A 21,037-nucleotide genomic window follows, 5' to 3' on the forward strand; every position below is an offset into this window, starting at 1 on the left:
ACACACAAGACAAACAGGTTTGTCTTTGAAAATGATGAACATATAGTTTTCCTCCCACCTGCCTTGAAAGGCCGTTTTCTGTCTTTCGTTTGGCCATTTTCCGTAAGGGGTTTATTACGTGTGAGTTGGGCGACAGGTCGCAGATGCTAATGAAAGGAAAGAGAGGAGGTGGGGGCGATTAGCGGGCTGACGGGCCGGCGCCAACACATTTGCAAAGCATTCTGGGATTTGTAGTAGCTGTGCATGCACTATTCTGGCGCGGCGGCCAGCGGGCCAGCTCTAATACATATTTGATATGATTTTGCGAGCCAAATATAATTATATCATGGGCCAAATTTGGGCCGCGGGCCTGAGTTTGACATGTGTGCTCCACACAATAGCCAAGGGCAAACTCAAATCTGAATTCCTGGAACTGTGTGGAAAGATCTGCTGCAACATCTCAAATTGCACTGTTGTTCTGGTATGTTTAGGATATTTGATAAGAAATAAATGTTAAGTTAGATCATCATCTTGAACTTGATATCTGCAAAATGCCATAACTACCACTTCCTGCTGCACTGAATAGGTCTCTGGTTCTCTCAGATGAAAAGCACTCGTGTGATTTGCATGAAGAGCATATACAAGCCACTGTCTTCCAGCGACTTCAACTCTTTTAGAACAGGTGGAACCAGATACACCAATTCCTGAAACCGAAAATATGGGAGAAGATTTTGATCATTCACAACAATGAAGCTGCCTCATGCATGATCTCCCATGACTGAATCTCCACTGATCCAGTCTGCATGGGGATTCAGATGAAGTAAACTCCCAGTTACCCAGTGACAAACTACTGCATGTTAATTAATACTGTATTGTTCATTAAAAAATTAACATCCTTGGATCTCAAACTGCCACACTCGACTTCAGTAACAAAATTCATCAATAATATTCCACTGTTAAATTGTTTCTTCTGTAAATAAACTTTATTTCTAATATTTATGAAATATTCATTCAACATTCATATCAGGTATATTTTCAATGCTGTAATTAAAAGGGGATGAATATAATGTCCAAGTGCTACTGCAAGCTGGTCTGTACAGCCAAATCAATGTTATTGTATGATTATATAAAATATAACAAGTTCAGGTCTAACAATCCCACCCTTCTTCGGAAGCGAGGTTAGCATTTCCTTTCTTGAAGTTCTCTTTGAAGGCATCGTCAAACAGATCAAGTTCTTGTTCATCTTTAAATATACCCTATCAAAGTCAAACCAAACCAATTAATTTAACCAGCAGATTAACACACACAAAACAAAGAATATTTATACAATAAACAGCTATCACTAAATAAGTAATGCAAACTAGTGGGCTGAAAGGAAGATGTCCACAAGTCCTAATAGAATACAACCCAGGGAAAGACATGATGGACGTAATACCAGATGCATTTGTGGTAGTATACTAAAATACTCTGGACACTAAGTAGGTCCTAGTGGATTGGAAGGTAGCAAATGTCACATGGCTGTTTAAAAAAGGTAGGCAAAAGACAGGTAGGTTAACATCCATAGTTGAAAAAATACTTGAAGCTATTATTCAGTAAGAAATCTAAGTTCAAATTTATTGTCAGAGTACATACATGACATCACATACAACCCTGAGATTCTTTTTCCTGCAGGCATAATTTCTATTCATCAATAATACAAAAAAACTGTGCTCAAGATAAGTACATAAATAAAAGAAATGTAAAACAAAGAAAGAAATAGAAACAGTGTAAGACATAAAATACATATTCAATAATAAATAATGTACAAACAAAGAGTCCTCAAATGAGTCCCAGATTGAGTTTGTCGTTGAGGAGTCTGATGGTGGAGGGGTGGCAGCTGGTCCTGAACCTGGTGGCGCGAGTCTTGTGGTACCGATACCTCCTTCCTTTTTTTGTGAATATTTTATTTATATTTTCACACAAGGGTGTACAGCCATATAGTGTCAGCCATGTAGTGTCATACCAACAATGGCAGTTCACATTCAAATATACATATATTCATTTTCTTAATGAATATAGATACAAGCCTGTGTCTCTACCAATCCCCCTCCTCCCACACATAAAACGAGACTACTCATTCAAACTTCAACCAACAGCAACAAAACTTTAACATGGAAAATAAACAATAAATAAGGGGCAGGGATTGTTGCAGCACAGTGGGAGGCCTCCGGGCCGATATTCATTCCTGACTTTCCTTTATCTGGATCAGTGTGAGGGAGAGGAAGCCGCAGCAAGGAACGGGGGAAACCAATCACTGCCATGCGGCTATGTGGTGCAAATATGGGTGCCAGATTTTATGAAAGGATATGTTATTTTCTCCAGGGTAATGCAGCTCTGCATTTCCTTGTTGCTTCGTTCAATACTAAGACTTCCAAGTTACCTCAATGCATTCCTGGCCACTGCCAATTCGATTAACACAAAATGGATTTGAAATTTGGACACCTTCATTGTAAGCCTTATGTCCATTATATTTCCCAGCAAAATCAACTCTGGATCCTGTGGGAATTGCTTGCCTATAATATTTTCCAGGACCTCCCTAGATCTAACCCTAACCTTGGTACATGACCAGTTGCGTGCACGAACGTCTTAGTCGCAACACCATATCTGAAGCATTGGTCTGAGAGTTCCGGTTTTGACCTGTTTATTTTCTGTGGTGTTAGATACAGCTGGTGCAAAAAGTTATATTGGACCATGATAATGCTTTCCTGGCACAAGTCGGACCAGCATCTCTCATCAATTGCAATGCCCAAGTCCGACTCCCATCTTTCTCTCGACCTATGAAGGCTCGGTTTGGGTTTCTCCAACTGGAACAGGTAATACATTTGCCAAAATAAATTTCTTACTGCTCCCCCTTCACATCAAGGCCTCTATGTTACTGCAAGGCCATACTTGGACCCAATATGTCCTGTTGAAAAGACCTTATTTGAAGATAGCAGTGGAATGTCTGATTTGGCAAAGCTTATTTATTTTTTATTTGCTCAAACGACATTAATTGCTCCTACTTGTAACAGTCCTCTATGCACCTGATGCCACTACAGCACCAGGTGTCAAAGATCTTGTTATCTACTGTTAATGGTATTAATTTATTAGGAGTTAGGGGCGTATTTGGGTGACAGCTCCACTTTAGTGTTCAGATACTGGTTAATTTTGGTCCAGCTGCCCTTCTTCCCCGACACCAATTTGGCAACCCATTTGTAAATGAAATCCTCTGCTATCTTCTCCCCCCCACCGTGCAGATCAATTTGTGCCCAGGATGGTACACCTCCTCCCTGAAAGAGAGAGGCGATGTATCTCAACTGAGTTGCCTAATAATATGTTTTGAAGTCTGGCATTCTCAATCCACCTAGACTGTAGTCTCATGTTAAATTTTCCATAGAGACCCTTGCCACCTTACCACTCAAGTGAAACCTTCTAACCTTATGTAGCAGCTGTTTAAAGAAACCCTGGGGCAAAGGCACAGGCAATGTTTGAAAAAGATACTGGAATCTTGGCAACATGTTCATTTTGATGCAGTTAACCCTGCCCACCAATGTTATGGGCAGGGGCATCCACCTCTTTAGGTCCTCCTTGACTCTCTCCAGCAAGGGGACGTAGTTTAACTTGTATTCAAGTTAATATTAACTCCTAGGTATTTGATCCCCTCCTGCGGCCACTTTAAATTACTATTTTCTTTAAATTGACTATAATTACCCTCGGTGAGTGACATCACCTCACTCTTTTCCCAATTCATCTTGTACCCAGAATGTTTCCCATAGTCCTCCAGTATCATATGCAGTCAAGTCAGAGAAGTCACAGAGTTTTTCAGATAAATCAGTTCGTCATCAGAGAATGTTAATTTTGTGCTCCTCCTGGCCCACTCTATAACCTTTAATGTCTGGATCTTGATGAACGTGCTCCGCCAGAGGTTTCATTGCCAGCACAAAGACAGCCGGAGACAACGGGCATCCTTGTCTACTAGATCTGATAAGTGGGAAGGGTGAAGAGATCTACCCATTAGTTACAACTTTCACATGGACGTGTCCCCTGGATTGAATCCCATCAACCGAGTAATTGTAATCCCATCTTGTACATCTATCAGAAACAGCTGTATTCTCCCACACTCATTCATTGTCAACATGCTTTGTTTTGACCCTCTTTTACTGATTCATCATCTGAGAATTTACATCAGCATTGTTCAAAGAATCCAGGTTTTAAGTTTTTCTTTAACACACTTCACAGAAGTTTGACAAAGCATTTTCACAAATGGTTTCACCTTTCAGAATTCACTCTGATGAACTCCACAGGTCCTCAAGTTCTCCACGTAGCCACTATCTAGAAGCTCCAGAGTAACTAGGTGCATCTCGTCCTCACTGTAAGCTGCTTTAAGGTTCAAGGTTCTTTTTTATTGTCATGTAATAAAACCAAAAATGTAATATACATTCTATACTTCAACCTTTGCCTGCCATGAAGGCAAGCAAAGAGTTTCCATTAGCATTGCCCCGGCCTTTACAGTAACTGACAAAAACTGTAGATGTGTATCTTCAACTCAATATTCTAATGAAATTGGAGTTTGTATTCGATTTCTTTAAGGAGGAATTTTAAATCTTTGTTTAAAAAAAAATCAAGATGTAGTAAAAGGCCAGGACATGCATTCCTTTCCATTACAAACTGACCTGATTTTACATCACTGTTAAATTTCTCTCTTTTGTATACATATATTTTTATTGAGTACAATAGAATAAGTAGAAAATCTCCCTGGTCTGCAGAAAAAAGAATCTCAGGGGTTTATGGGATGCTATGTTTGTACTCTGACAATAAATCTGAACTTTGAACTTTAGAAACAGAAAACCATGGGCACATAAGGACAAACGGGCTGCCTATTGTTTCATCATGCTGGTGTATGGTGGAAATAGAAAACAATATCTGCAATTGAAGACATCTACATCAAGGTCAATTGTGTTACATTTGTTCTGAGCAGCATGCAGACATAAATGCTTGAGTTTCCCATTACCTGCCAACATTCTAGCGATACCAGGATTAATCTTTACAACTCATCTTACGCAGGTCCTGAGGAGTTCCAGGTCTCTCAGAAAATTTCAGAATTAAACGATGCTTTAAGTTTCACTGCCATGCTCTGTTCATAACTATACTAAGCAATATTTCCCAAACAACAAAATCCTTGAAATGTTTCAAATCAGTTTCTTAGTCTGATGACATACCTTTGGAAGGTAACCAAGGAGCTTACTGGCATGCTGTTTGAGAAGTTTCTGCCTTTCTTCCTCAATTATAGCCTTGAGAGCTGCCTCCTTCTTCTCTTCATCCAGATGGGTTTCAAGTTCTTGTTTCTATTTAAAAGATGTTCATTAGAATTCAATGGAAGTCATTTATGCAGAAACAAAGATTCTTGCTTTCAACCGACTAGAAGCAGTATGCAACTCAAAAAAGTTAATTACGTTTTGACCAATGTTACAGATAGATTTACACTGCATCTGTTAATAGAATTCAAACATTGATTAAACAAAACCAAAACAAAAATATTCAATATCAAATTTTACAAAGAATTTTAATAAAGTGGAATAAACTGTAAATATAACCAAACCACGTTCATCACATACTCTGTCTGCTTCAAATTGTTTGCGTCGATCTTCGATGATTTTCTCCACAGCCCTCTTATGTTCAAGTTGTTTCATTCGCCGCTTCTGTGCATTCATCTGTTCAATACGATCATCCTCTGCAAGTTTGGCCATCATCTTTCTCCGCAACTCATCTTCCTCCTCCTTCTCTGCTTCTTGGCGCTTCTGTTTGAAAGCCATTTGTTCTTGATATGTCTGTTGTAACTCAAGGCGTTGACGAATTTGCTTTTCCATCTCTATCTGTCAAAATAAATATTAAACTCTTATATTTCACTGCATTACCTTCAGACATTGTTTGACTTTTCCTGTTCAATGAAGGAGAGTAACTTTCAATGTCATATGGTGTAATTGAGATGATCAATTCCCAGCTCTATTCTCAGGAATATGTAGATAGTGTACTGTGGACTTTTAATGTATATGTTTTAATATTTTATTGTGTTTAACTACTATTCTAACTTACATTTATGTAAATATACTCCGTGCTCCTGGAGAAAAGCTATCTCGTCTTTACTGTGCGAGCATGGTATGAACGATATAAAGGTAACTTGACTTGAATTGAGAACATAGTTGACAGGCACAATTTAATGTGCATCTTTCAGTAAAACAAAAATAATTAATGCACCTTTGAATCATGTGCAGTTCAAAAAAACAATACAACTCTTGGTGATAAACTGGTGAGAAGTCTTTCTGATACTCACAATTTCTTGTTGTCTAAGAGCCTCTTCTACTTTTTCAAGGTACAATTCTTGTCGGACATTTTCTAGTTCTTCCCGGTTATGACGCTGCTTTTCAATTTCCGCAGCAAGCTACAGAAGGAGGAAAGAGCCAGTTACTTGTTAGAACTTAAATTATTAAAAGCCAAGAACTTATATTGTGCAAATTACCGGAATTCACTATCCTCAGGGGCCAAAATTGTTTTTATTGGGGAAATTAGCAGATAATAAGACCTAAAATGGAGCTGTCGAAATATCAATTGAAATTTGTTAAACTTGCTTTAGTGGTAGCCAGGAAATGCATTGAAATGACTTGGAAATCTGATTCCCAACCGAGTCTGACCCACTGGAGAAGATTACTTACAATCTTAGAAATTGTTACAACATGTTTTTTCAAAATTATGGAACCTGTATTTAAGATACAGGAGGGTTAACATTTACTGATGCCCCCTTCCGGTTTCCAATATCACTGTCTCCGGTATTCCTAGTGATGTCTATGTCAGGACGTTTATCCCTTAAGGGAGGAAGGAAGCTCTGGATGAATCATGTAATGTTTCAACTGTATGTAATTAATGCTTTTGGAAAACAGATGATTTTGTCACTTCTTTTTCTTTTTTCCTTTTCCTTTGGAGGAGGGGGGTGTAATGGAAGATTTAAACTATGTTTTTTTACTTTTGCAGCCTTTCCTTCTGCAAGGCTGAGAACCTGCTTGTTTTTTAGAATCAGCAGACATAAGCTAAATTCCACTGAAGGGCCAGAGATGCAGTTATCTGATGAAAGGACATCTGTGTACCAAGAACATTTAATCTTCCTGCTTGTTTTGGTCACAGACTGTCAGAGGCCTAGCCTTGATGCAAAATAAACCATTCTATTCAAAGTGATAAGCTGAAAATTACGTTATTTGATAGAAGCCTAGGCATGCTAGCTTGCTTGCTTATCTTTCTTACTGTGCTGGGAATAGGTGCTTGGGTAAGCAGCTTTTGAGTAATATAAGCCATGGTCCCGCTGCTGATGTTTGAGACTCTCTGAGAGGTGGCAACATCTCTCAGGAAGAAGAAGAACTTCGAGTCCAGCTAACGTCCCGGTCGAGGGAGGTGGAAAAGCTGCTACCGGCGCCCCGACAATCTAAGTGTGCAGTCGTTGCCTCGCTTCGGCAGTTGGGACCAGTCCAGGCGTTGATAAGTATAGTTGGGAAGGGCGAGCATATTGTAGTTTGAAATCAGCTTTTGAATTTGTAATAAACATTTGTATAAACTGAACTGCTCTCAGTGTGTGTGTCTATTTTCTTTCGGTAGCTCAAACAGTGTGACCAATCTAAAACGAACAAAGTGAGAGGTACAGGTTTACTCAGGACAGGGGTTTTTTCTCTTTTTCTTTTTTTTTGTTTCCTACTTTTCTATTAAGGATCAGTACGTTGTGTAATTTTGTATTTATACAGAATTAGATCATTGTGGATAAGGTGTTGATTCTTCCTTCTTTATATCTCAACATGGAGTTTGATTTTGCTATTATTGTATATATCTGTAATGTTTCTTTGATTTTGTTTGTTTTGTAACTTCATGTTGATTGAAAAAATGTGCAAGGCCTGACAGACTGAACAAATAAATGTTTCCAACCTTTTGGTACAAGATTTCTTTATGCTGATCTTGTTCTCGAACTCTGGCCCTCCGTTCATCTTCTCTGCTCTTTTGTGCTTTGGCAAACTCCAGAATTTTTCTATTCTCTGCTTCCATTTTCTCCCGTTCCATTTGCTTCCATTCATCTCGTTTCTTCTGGAACTCCTCAATGTACCTCTGAGTTTCCCTCATCTTCTGCATCTTCAGCTCTCTTTCACTATTCAAAAGGAATGGGTTAAAATAAAATAATAAGAGCAATGAGTATTTTTAGACATCACAAGCGCAAGAATTCAGGAAAACCAACAATATCAAATTTTGAATCCACTATCAAGGTGAAAATTTGAAAAATCTTTAATATTTATTGTTTGCACACTGATATAATTTGTTTTATAGAATATTCCTTTGTATGATGAGCATTTAGCACTTTCACATTACTTTTAAAATGGATGTGTGAAGGAAAGACAATTTTATGACCTATCTTTATGCTGACTGACAAATACATAATGAGTAGGTATTGAGAATTACCACTACCAATAAGTGGTAATTCTACCTTGCCAGCAGGAAAAAGAATCACGGGGTTGCATATACTCTGACAATAAATCTGAACTTTGAAGTCTTTATTTGTGGCAGTTTTGGAGCCTAATTAAAAGTCTAAAAGGACGCCAGAGATGGCATTTGATCGACCTTATCCAATACAGTTTGACAGAATATTCTAATCAATGTTTTCCCCCTGTCCTGAAGGAGCCATGTCAAGCGACAGCATTCAAAGGACATCAGATACAATATCTAATCACTCACATGGTCCTCCTGTTTTGACTGATCTTTCTGCTTACATCTGACAATTACCAACTTCAGCTGAATCCCAATCATCAGTGAGGACATTGTTTAGTTAGCATGTTTGATGAAATGGCCAATGCATCTGAAAGATATGGAGGAGCAATGTAAAGCTTTGCTATTAGTTCATGACACTTTACCGAGGCCACTATATCCCATTGCTCCTACTAAATGAACTAATCTCACTCCAGAGACATCTCATTAGTGCTACTTTTCACTTAAATTAGAGCTTATCTTGGAAAACAGTTAGTGCAAAACTAATCCAGCACCAGCGATCCAGGTTTGAATCCAGCACTGTCTGTAAGGAGTTTGGACATTCTCCCTGTGTCTGTGTGGGTTTTTTCCGGATGTTCCAGTTTCCACCCACCCTTCCAAATTGTATGGGGATTATGGGTGTATTTGGGGGGCATGGGCTTGTGTGCCGGACCTGTTACAGTACACCATGACTAAATTTAAAATATTTAATTTTTAAATTTCTGTAATTAATTGCTCAAACACAGGTTTACATTACACAGGATTCTAGAAACTCATGATTTGAAATAGTTTACCTCTGATCTTCATCATAGATCTTCCTCACAATTTCATCTATCCTTAGTTTATCTTTTAGGAATTCATCATATGCTTCCTGTCTTTTTTGTTCATTTTCATCAACTTGCTTTTCAAGCTCCTTCTGGTATTTTATGGATTGTTCGTGACGTTTTTGTTCTTCCTTCGCCTCCTCTTCAGCGGCCCTTTCATGTTCTTTCTTCATTAATTTAGCAAGCTCAGCCTCTTGTTTCTAGTTTAAAAAGTCAAATATCTTTTATCCCCAGAAGTCTGCTCTTTGTGAGCAGATCACACTTCAATTCTACAAAAAGCGAAAGCTTTATATTTCTAATATCAGTTTGGAACTGTGCACAATCTATATTTTGCAAATAAAAAAGTCATGGTTTCATTCAAGCTACATCGTTCATTTAATCAAATACAATCCATATGAAGACATATTCTGCATTTACTAGCCTTTTAATTTTCATCCAAGCAAGCTATGTGTTATGAGGGAGAAATGAGAAAGGTATTGTCAAAACCTAAAATATATTTAGGAAGGACTATATAAAATGTTAAATATTTCAAACTTGAATGGAAGTAGTCAGGCAGCAGAGATGGGAAACAATAATTAAAAAGGAAAGCTATTAACAGGGTAAGGAAATCAGGTTTAAGACAACTGTAGCTAAAAAGAATTTTACTTATTGAATATGTAGTATAAGATGAACTAATACTGTAAAAAATTATAAAGAGCTCATCAGAGGCTATTTTTTTGGCAACTGCCTGTGATAGTACAGATTCTATCACCAATGTGTATATGTACAGATGGTCATGTAGGATGACTGTGATTGGCCTAGAACGTAGCCACGCCTACTGGCAGGTCTTAAAGGGTTGCTCCTCGCCAGACCAGGTCATTCTGGACTGGTCGACCTACATGTGATACGCTCCAGTCTTCTAGTTAATAAAAGCCTTGGTTTGGATCAACAACCCTTTGATTCTTTCGACGCGCTCTACACTGCCAGTAGTAGAGAAGGTTAAATGAAAGCAAATACCAAACCACATACATTGAAATCAGTCTGTGGAGAATAAAAAAAACAGTCTTGCAGCCATGCACTACTAGTTTCAGATTTGTCTTTCTTACTCACCTGTAAATATCCATCTTTTAAATGCAATACTTACGATCTTCTCAAACCGATCTGCTTCCTTTTCAGCTATCTGCGCAGCTCTTTCTCTGTTCACATAGGCAGCCTTCAACTTGGCCTCCAATTCACGAAGCTCGAAACTAATTTGATAAAGTGGAAATGCAAGAAAAACTCAACGTTAAATAATCACAAGAGGAGCAGGAGAAAGCCTCCTGTCTTCTCCCCTTTCGATCATGGCTGATCACATCTACTGTGCTTTAATCAATCTTTCAAAAGCTTAGCTCATTCAAGATCAAGTTTATTATCACCTGACTAAACATATAATCTCCCTCCACTTTAATTGTTTTTAATGATTTAGCTTTCTCTTTATGGATAAGAATTCCAGAGATCAACATTTGTCTGCCAAAAGAAATTTCTACACATCTCCATTGTAAGTGGATAGCCTGTTATTTTGTAACCATGTCCCATTTCCCTTCGTTTCAGACTCTGGCTGAGAAAACAACCTCAACATCTAGCCTCTCATGCCTTACCTCAACAACGTCATACTTCATTCTTGTAAACTCTCAGGATTATAGGCCCAAACTATTTAGCCTTTCTTCATTGGCCAACCCTCTCACCTCAGGAATTACCCAGTGAACTTCTTTAGGACTGCCTCTAATATTACCATGTCCTACATCGGGTAAAGAAAACAAAACTAATACACACTAATCCAGGTGTGGCCTCATCAATATATATATATATTTATTTATAATCGATATAAAATATTAAAAAAATATGAAGCAAGAAGAATGAGGGTTTATTTTCCGAGAATAATGAATACCCGTACCTGTTTCCACGCTATATGTTGAAAATTTTTTAAAAATCAGAGAGAGGAGTAAAGGGATTTAAATTTAGACATTCAGCGCAGTAAAAAGGCCCTTTCAGCCCAATTACACTCAACTGACCTACAACTCCCGGTACGTTTTTGAAGGGTGGGAGGAAACCCACGCAGACACGGGGAGAATGACCAAACTTCTTACTGACAGTGAAGGATTTATACCCCAGTCCTGATCGCTGGCGCTGTAACAGCATTGCACTAACCGCTACGCTAACCATGCTGCCTTTTGGCTTTTTCCTATCTCCTTACTAAATGGGAGGCTATTCAACTAATCAACTCCGTGGACTCTCAGAGAAGGTCCATCAATCCCATTCCCCTACTTGTCTATCTCTACCCATTCCCTCTTATATGCCTATCAACTCTTTCCCCACCCCCTCCCCCAGCCCCTGCCATTCACCTGCACTCTGGGTAATTAATGTGTAACTGGGATATGGAAGAGTGTAATAAGGCCATTTCTAAAGAGGACATCTTTCTTTAACTTGCAATACACTGCAGTACTGAAGAAACTCAGCAGATCTCACAACATCTACAGGAAGTACAAGGCAGTTAATGATTCGGGCCTGCATCCTTCATCAGGAATCTGAAAAGAAAAAAAACGATTATTTATCTTGCCTGTTTTCTCGGATATGCTGCCTTAATTTTTCATCTTTTAGTTTCTCGTGCTTTATTCTCTCCAGCTCCTTGGCTATCCTTTCCTCTTGTTCCAGCTTCCTGGCTTTCAGTATTTTGCTCTTTTCTGCCTATCCAGAATAATAAAGTACAAATGAATCAATGTAAAACAGGGTTATCAAAAGAGCATTTCCAGAGATCAATCTGTTAATATAATCTTTGAACTTCTATTACAATGACTTTCACTCAATATAAACAAGTTAAAACAAAACATTATGTAATTTAACCTCAAATTAGGATTTTAATTATTCATATTTTTCTAGTTATTTGCTGGTCTTCTCAATACAGTCATGAGCAGGCAACATTCTTACTGTATTATGCAGATGTTTTCCTGAACAAAATAAATAAATAAACATCCAAATTCAGTATTACATTCTTAGAATCATGTTCTTTTCCTTGTCGAGAAATTGCAGGATTATACCTGCAAGACCATATCTTCTTGGCATTTGAATAATCAAAATAAGGAAATGGCTAAAATTATCTTAATTATCTAATGGATAAAGACAATCTCTGCCATGAACCAGGTGTCGTGCCCTAACGCCATCCAGGCACAACCGCACCCCAGCAAGCCAGCAGAGGAACCAAACACTAACTGGTGCTTTTATCACCAATGCTGGGGGGCACAGGCACAAAAATTCAGGCAACCCTGCTCATTTCTGGAAAACGGCCAGGCCAGCTGCTGCTAATGGCCACATCAATAGCCTTCTGCATGTCACTGATAAGGTTAGTGGTCAACACAGTTGACATGGGTGCCGAACTTAGTGTCATCCCACCAACCACACTGGAGACATGAACGCGACTATGAGGCCCCACGCTCCGGGCTGCAAACAACTCCACATCAAAACCTTCGACATGCGCAACGGTCAAATACAGCTCGGCCATGAGAGGTTCTGATGGAACTTCACACTAGTTGTGGTGGACACATCACTCCTCAGTGCCGATTTCCTTCAGGTGCACAGCCTGCTGGTGGACGTGAAAGCTAAGCGCCTAGTGCACGCCCAGACTTTCCAAACAATCCAAGTTGAAGCTACCATTGCCCGCAACCCAGATATGGCCACGGTCAGTGCCTCTAAGGATGAATATAGCCAATTCCTGGATGAATTCCCGGCTATCCTCAGGCCACAATTCACTTCCACCATGCCACAGCACGAGGTGTGACACCACATACCGACCCAAAAGCCCCGCTCCACGCCAAAGCCAGGAGACTTCCCCCAGACAAAATGCAGTTGGCCAAAAACAAATTTTCCCAGATGTAAGAGTTGGGTATAGTCAGCAGATCCGACAGCCCGTGGGTGTCCCCACTACACATGGTCCCCAAGTTCTCAGGTGGTTGGTGGCCCTGTGGGGATTACCACCGCCTTAATGACTTCACCACACTTGACCGCAACCCTGTCCCACACATATAAGACTTTTGGCTATCACCAAATCCCAGACCACTTAGTCGACATTGGCAAGACGGCCATTATCACCTCATTCAGTCTTTTCAAATTCCTCCGCATGCCTTTTGGTCTCAAGAACATGGTGCAAACCTTTCAGCACTTGATGGATGCGGTAGGCAGGCAGAGACTTTGTCTTCATCTACTTGGATGACGTACTCATCACAAACAAGGACCTCGGGGAGCACAAGGACCATCTCCGCAGTCTCTTCACTTGCCTGTCAGAGTTTGGACTTACGGTCAACGTGGCAAAGTGCCAATTCGGGAAAGACTCCATGCAGTTCTTGGGCCAACTATCACTGCGAACTGGGCAGCACCATCAGCAGAAAAGCCCAAAGTCATACGCCAGTTCGCCCGCCCTGACACCCTCTAAGGCCTCCAGGAATTCACAGGAATGGTTAACTTCTACAACCAATTCATCCCGGTGTCGGCTCGCATCATGAGACCACTGTTCACCATATCAGCCAAAAGCAAAACCCTTGCGTGGACGGAGGAGGCTGACGCAGCTTTCACCGCAACGAAGAACTTCTTGGCCAAAGCTACCTTGTGTTCGCCCCAGATTGGAAGTACCCACGGCACTCACCATAGACGCATTGGCAACATCCATCAGGGGCGTCCTTGAGCAATCCTTTGAAGGTCAATGGAGGACGCTGGCCTTTTTCAGCTGCCACCTACACTCCCGAACTTAAATGCAGCGCGTTCGACAGGGAACTCCTGGCACTCTACCTGGCTATCAGGCACTTTCGGTATTTCCTGGAGGGCAGGCTGTTCATGGTTTTTATGGACCATAAGCCTCTCACCCACGCCTTCGCCATGGCCAAGGACTCCTGGTCAGCGTGCCAACAATGCCACCTATCCCATATACCTGAGTTCACCACCGCCAACCGGCACCTCTCTGGCAAGGACAATGTCATGGTCGACACACTCTCCCAGTCCGCCATCCAGTCCTTGTCCCCTGGGCTGGACTACTCCCAGCTGGCACAGGCCCAAAACGAGGATAAGCAGACATAGGCCTTCCGCACAGCCATCACCAGAGTCTGCTGGACAGCCCTGATACACTTCTGTGTGACGTCTCTTCTGGCGCACTATGCCTGGTAGTGCCACAGCAATGGAGGAACCACAACCAGTATGGTAGCAGAGAGGTTCATGTAGAAAACAAGCAGGTGGCTTGCAATTGCATCCAGTGTCAAGCAACCAAAGTCTACCGTAATGTCAAGACCCCAGTCCACCAGTTCGACCCTCTGAAGAGGCGGTTCGAACATATACATGTCAACATCGTGGCCCGCTGCCCATCTCCCGAGACGCCCGGTACCTCTTCACAGTAATAGACTGCACCATGAAGATGGCTGGAGGCCATTCCTTTAAAGAACACATCAACTGATTGGATCGCAATGTTTGGGGTATCAGCTCACATAACCACCGACAGAGGGGTGCAGTTTACATCAGCACTGTGGACACAGCTCGCAATGCTCCTGGGTATCAAGCTGCACCACACCACTGCCTATCACCCACAGTCCAACGGATTCATGGAGCGTTTCCACCGCCACATGAAGCCAGCCCTCACGGTCCGTTTAAATGGCCCCAGTTGGATTTACAGGCATCATCAGCGGAATTGGCTTACCCCACTAACCCTGCCAGGCGAATTCTTCCCACTGTCCCAAGATTCAGGCACGAGGTGAAAGCATCGTTACAGGACCTACGGGGCAGGTTAATTTTGTTTGTACCCTCCCCCCACCCTCACACCATGGATGCTGGCCTGCGTCCATCCTCAAAGATTATCAACCACAGACTTTGTATTCATCTGCAGCGGTCCACATTCCACCCCCCTCCAACGACCTTATGAAGGCCCGTACAAGGTCCTGTGCAACACAGGCAAAACTTTCACACTGGACATTGGGGGTAGGGAGGAACTGTTCACAGCATTCAGGCTGAAACTGGCACACCTAAACCTCAGGCAGCAGATCATACCAACACAACCCAAACGCTGGGGACAACCGCCTAAAGGCACGACCTCATAGTGCCCAAGGGCAATGGGACACTAGAGCCGGTTCTGGTGGGGGGTTGTGTAGTGGTGCACATGCGACGCAGGCAAACCGGCTCAGTGTTTTTCATGGCCGCAGCAGCGGAACAGCCGCGTCAAGATGGCGCCGCCGGTTTTTGCTTCCCTCCTGGGCAGAGGTGCCGCGCACATGCACTCAGCTGCATCATTACATCACCACCAACGCAGAGGCGGTACTTGACAGCCACCTTATAAGGCTCAGTGCGTGCTTTTTCAAATAAACCATTGGAAATGAAGCTGACTTCAGCATGTAGTCTCTTTTATCGTTTCCCCTTCGTTGCTACCGCTACAGTATCCCTTTTACATGGTGTATAATCACTCCTAGTAAGAGGCATAATCTCACTTTTATTCCAATTTACTTTATAGCTAGATACTAATCCATATTCTTTTAATCTAGAATCTAATTTATGTAATGAACTTTCTGGTTCCATTAAATAAATTATTATATCATCTGCAAATAAATTAATTTTATGTTCCTCTCCACCAACTCTAAAACCTTTAATATCTGAATCAAACCTAATCAATTCTACCAATGGTTCTATTGCTAAAATAAATAAAGCTGGTGATAATGGACACACATGTCTACTCGATATAGTTAATTGGAAAAAATCAGAAACGTCCATTTGCTTTTAGTCCATTATACAAGGTTTTAATTCAATTTCTAAATGCTTGTTCCTGTCCAAACTTTACAAGTACTTTAAATAAAAAATCTCATTTGAAATTAAAAAATCCCATTCTAACCTATCAAATGCTTTTTCTCCATATAAAGCCACTGCTACTTATATCTCTTCTTATCTGTTGCAAATGTATTACACTCATCAATTTTGTCACATTATCTGCCAACTTTCTTTTTTAAACAAATCCAGTTTGGTCCATGCTTATTAACTTAATTAAGCATTTTGTCAACCTATTTGATAATATTTTATAATCTGCATTTAATAAGGATATAGGTCTATATGAAGATGGCTTAAAGGATCTCTATCTTTTTTGGAAATCACTTATTATTGCTGTTTTAAAAGATTCCGGTAAGGTATGTGTTTCATCCATATTCTTTAATACTTCCATAAATGAAGGAATTAATAAATCCTTGAACTGTAAAATTCAGGTGAGAAATCATCCTCTCCTGAAGACTTATTACCTTGTAAAGAACTCAGTGCCTCCCTAACTTCTATTAGTGTGAAAGGAGCATCTAACTTTGTCTGATCATCCAAATTTAATTTGGGTAAATTAATTTGAAATTAAAAAAATTAACTATTTTATTATCATCTTTTAAAGACTCCAATTGATATAACTTTAAGTAAAATTGTTTAAAATTTTCAATAATTTCTCGAGGTTTTAAGAAATTAAATTTGAATCATTCTTAGTTGCAATAATCGTTCTTGATGCTTGTTCTGTCTTTAATTGCCATGCAAGAACCTAATGCACACTCACCTAATTCATAATACCTCTGTTTAGTTCTCATTTTTGCTTTCTCTATTCTGCATGTTTGTATGGTATTATATTGAAGTATTTTATTTATAAAAGATCGTCGTTTTTCCTAACGCCTCTGTAAATCTTTTTCTAAATTCGTTATTTCTATCTCCATTGTTCTAGTCCTTTCATATAATCCTTCTTAATTTCAGAGGTATAACTTATTATTTGACCATGTAAATAGGCCTTCAATGCATCCCATAAAGTCAATTTATTTGTAATCAAATTCGCTTTTGTCCTTACTATAGCTCTTATTGACAAACTAGAATTGGATCTAAACAAAAAATTAAAGTCTCCACCTATTAATATATTCTCATTTGCAAAATTCAAAAAGGTTTCTTATGCAGTGTGTGCACTACGTGAAGTGTGGAGTAAGAATGACCCACACACACACACACACACACACACCTTGAGTCAAGGTTGAAGACTGATTTATTGCCCTGCCAGCTCTTTTATATTCACTCATCGTCTTTGACGACAGGGGTGTGGAAGAAATTTGCAAAATGGAAAGATACTGTAGATGGCAGAGTAACTCTTAAAGGGTTAAAAGGCATGATCTAAAAGTTGTTTGTGAGAATGGAATGAGTCAGCAAGGGGGAAACCACAAGGTCCTCTGGTCCCAGGTGCCGCTTGCAAAAGAATAACTCCAGCAAACATTTAAGTCTGCTAAAGAATATCTCTGGATAACTTTCTTTGTTTTCTAATAAATACTTTAACCACACTATGTTCTTTGAACAACCTTCACTTCCCGGGATGTGAGCAACTCCTTATCATCATTGTAACCCATTCTGATGACTTTACAAACTAGGTTGTTTACTTCACTGTATAAATTCAAGCTGTGCATCTGTGTAGTTCAGAGCTGAGCCCTGGCTGTTTACAGGGACTGCTCTCCGAGATATCTCGCTCTAATAAACTCTTCTGAAACGTTACCCTGGTGTTAGTAGTGAAATTCTTTCTCCTCAACAAGGGGTGACGTCACCGTAGCACCGACCTCTGGCTGGCTGGTGTACCTGCCCTTGTCCGCTGTTTCCTGTTGTGCAGGAGGTTACGAGGGACGACACCCATTGGCCCCTGTGGCCATTTTGTGAGCCGGGTCATGACTTGGCTCGCAGGCTGCTACACAACCCCCCCAACCCCTCCCGGAATTGGCGATTGGAGTTGCCATTTTAGGCGGCCTACCTCTGTGTCACAGGGGCTGAGTCTCGACTGGCTGGCTAATGTCTACATGGGCTGGTTTCAGGTGGTCGAGGGTGAAGGTCTCCTCTTTGCTGGCAATATCCATTACACACGTTGACCCATTATGCCTGACAACTCTGTACGGCCCCTTGTATGACTGTTGGAGGAATGCCTGGTGTGCTCCCCTTCACACAAAAAACATTCACAGGTGTGCAAGATTTGGGCTCGCCGTGTGGCGGGTGCTGTGGAGAGGCTAGGGTACCCAGTCTTTCCCTCAGATGTTTCAGTACCACTGCGGGGGGGGGGGGGGTTTCTAGATCCTTGGTGGCAGCCAAGAACTCCCCCGGGATTACCAAGGGTACACTGTAGACCATTTCCACTGTGGAGGCATTAAAGTACTCTTTCGGCACTGTGCATACCTCCAGAAGGACCCAAGGCAGTTCGTCCGCCCAGTTGGGCCCCTTGAGCCAGGCCATTAGGGCTGCTTTTAAATGTCTGTGGAGCTGCACCACCAACCCGTTGGCTTTCGGGAGATATGCCGTAGTATGGTGGTGTTGGGTTCTCTAGTTTGGCCAGAGCCACCCAGAGCCCAGGGGTAAACAGCGCTCCCCTATCGAAGGTGAGATGTTCTGGGACTCCAAAACTGGACACCCAGGTGTTCATTAGTGCCTGATGCAGGTCTCCATGGTTGTGTCAGCCATCCGGACTGCCTCTGGCCACCTCGTGGAGTGGTCAAGCATGGTGAGGAGGCATCTCCATCAACAGGAAAATCGGTAGCGTCCCCACGATGTGTACATGGCTGAACCTACGCTGCGCTGGCTCTAAAGTCTGTGGAGGTGCTTTAGCTTGAGTTTGCACCTTGGACGCCTGACAGAGCATGTAGGTCTTGGCCCACTGACTGACCTGCTGGCCACCATCTTCCCCATGGTTCTGATGGCCGGATGTGCCAAGTTGTGCACTGCATCAAAGACCTGCTGTCTCCATGCTGACTGCATGATGAGGCAGGGTTTGCCGGTGGAGATGTCCAGAGGAGAGTCTGGTTGGCAGGTGCGATGATGACATACTCCAGCCACAGTCCAGAAAGTGCTTTCCTGTATGCTGGGATTTCTGGGTTGTCGTGTTGAGCCCTGGCTAGGACTGATGGTTTATGCCCTGGGATAGGGCATGGACGAACTCGATGACGGAATGGGAGAGTACATCGGCCACCATGCTGCTCTTGCCGGTGACATGTTGGATATCCGTGGTGAAGTCAGACACATAAGAAAGTTGCCTCTGCTGTCTGGCTGACCATGGGTCAGACACTTTGTGGAAGGCGAAAGTCAGCAGTTTGTGTTCTGTGAAGATCTTGAATTGTCTGCCTTCCATAAAGTAATTGGAAGTGCCTGACTGCCACGTACAGCACCAATAGCTCCTGGTCAAAGGCACTGTATTTGAGTTCAGGTGGTCGAAGGTGCCTTCTAAAGAAGGATCACTGTGCTGGAGGCATCCACCACGAGGATGATCAGCGCCTCTGGGCTGGGATGAGCCAGAAGGGTGGTGTTGACTAGCATGTCCTTCACCTTCTGGAATGCCTGCGAGGCCTCCTTGTCCCAGACAATGTCTTCATTTTTCCCCGCCATGAGCGTGACCTGAGCTTCTGCCAGTATGAATTGATGGTAGAAGTTAATCATACTGGTAAACACCTGCAGTGAGGTTTTGTGAACTGCCGAATGCCCTCCACCTTCTCAGGCAGTGGTTTCGCCCAGTACCCCAGGAAGTCAATTGTGTCCCACCCAAACTGACACGGTGGGGTTGATGGTCAGCGTGAACCCCTGCAGGTGGGTGAATAATTATCTGAGGTGGGTCATGTGCTCTGAATAGTTGCGGCTGGCAATAAGGATATTGTCCAGATATAGGAAGGCAAATGGGAGGTCCTGGCCCTCTGTGTCCATCAGCCGCTGAAAAGACTGAGTAGCATTCTTAAGCCCGAAGGTGGTTAAGATTATGGTGGTTTTTGTTATGTCATTGGAATGCACTGGGATTTGATGATAACCCCTTATTAAATTGACCTTTGAAAACACTCATGCCCCTTTTAAGTTAGCAGTAAAGTCTTGGATTTGGAGAACGGGGTATCTGTCCGGTGTGGTGGCCTCAATGAGGCATCAGTAATCACCACACAGACTCCCCCCTCCTGCTGCCTTTGCGACCATGTGCAGGGGGAGGACCAGAAGCTGTCTGATCGCCATACTATTCCCAAATCCTCCATTTTCTTAAATTCCTCTTTGGTTAGGGGAAATTATTTTGGGGGGGTGAGGGGCAAGCAGCACACCCTGGTGTGGAGCAGGGGGCCCTCAGTGAGGATGTGGTGCCTTACCCTGTGCTTTGTTTCCGCAGAGAACTGTGGCACCATGATTGTGGGGATGTGTGTGCAGGCATCGTCGGACAACGTGTCAAAGTCGAGGTGGGGGACTGGTAGTTTGGGTTCCACCAGGGGCATCGTTTGAAAGTTCTTGCGTGCACCATACGCTGCCCTTTCAAGTCTACCAGCAAGCAGTGAATGCACAGGAAATTGGCTCCCAGGAGCGGTTGCGCCACTGCCGCGACAGTAAAAGTCCGTAAGTCGGTGGACAGCAAATCGTAGAGGGATGGTGCAGGTACCATAAGTTCGATTCCCTCAGTGCTGGGCTCGGCTTGGCATTCCTGGTGTCATAGGCCGTGGGGGGAAGGATGCTTACTTCGGCACTGATGTCCATGAGGAACTGCCTTCCAGACATTGAGTCCCACATGTGGAGGAGACTGTCACATTGGCCAACCACTGCAGCCATTAACGACTGTTGCCCATGGCATTTCCCAGAAACGCACAGGGTGGGTGGCATCAACGGGTCCCCACACCCCATCGTTGATTGTAATAATA

General features: G+C 42.2%; 1 protein-coding gene across 1 annotated transcript in view; it reads right to left on the minus strand.

Annotated features, from left to right (window-relative positions):
* Positions 1 to 940: 940 nt before the first annotated feature.
* Positions 941 to 21,037, minus strand: part of mns1 (meiosis-specific nuclear structural 1) — a 37,606-nt gene continuing 17,509 nt past the window's right edge. The window contains exons 3-10 of the mRNA XM_069911751.1: positions 11,947 to 12,074; positions 10,495 to 10,597; positions 9,342 to 9,571; positions 7,960 to 8,176; positions 6,329 to 6,436; positions 5,613 to 5,870; positions 5,217 to 5,342; positions 941 to 1,235 (exon numbers count right to left, since the gene is read on the minus strand). Of these exons, the coding sequence (XP_069767852.1) occupies positions 1,128 to 1,235; positions 5,217 to 5,342; positions 5,613 to 5,870; positions 6,329 to 6,436; positions 7,960 to 8,176; positions 9,342 to 9,571; positions 10,495 to 10,597; positions 11,947 to 12,074 (1,278 nt within the window). The 3' untranslated portion in view covers positions 941 to 1,127. The remainder of the gene's footprint in view (positions 1,236 to 5,216; positions 5,343 to 5,612; positions 5,871 to 6,328; positions 6,437 to 7,959; positions 8,177 to 9,341; positions 9,572 to 10,494; positions 10,598 to 11,946; positions 12,075 to 21,037) is intronic.

This window comes from Narcine bancroftii, chromosome 14, assembly GCF_036971445.1.
Source record: "Narcine bancroftii isolate sNarBan1 chromosome 14, sNarBan1.hap1, whole genome shotgun sequence".
NCBI classification, from domain to species: Eukaryota; Metazoa; Chordata; class Chondrichthyes; order Torpediniformes; family Narcinidae; genus Narcine; species Narcine bancroftii.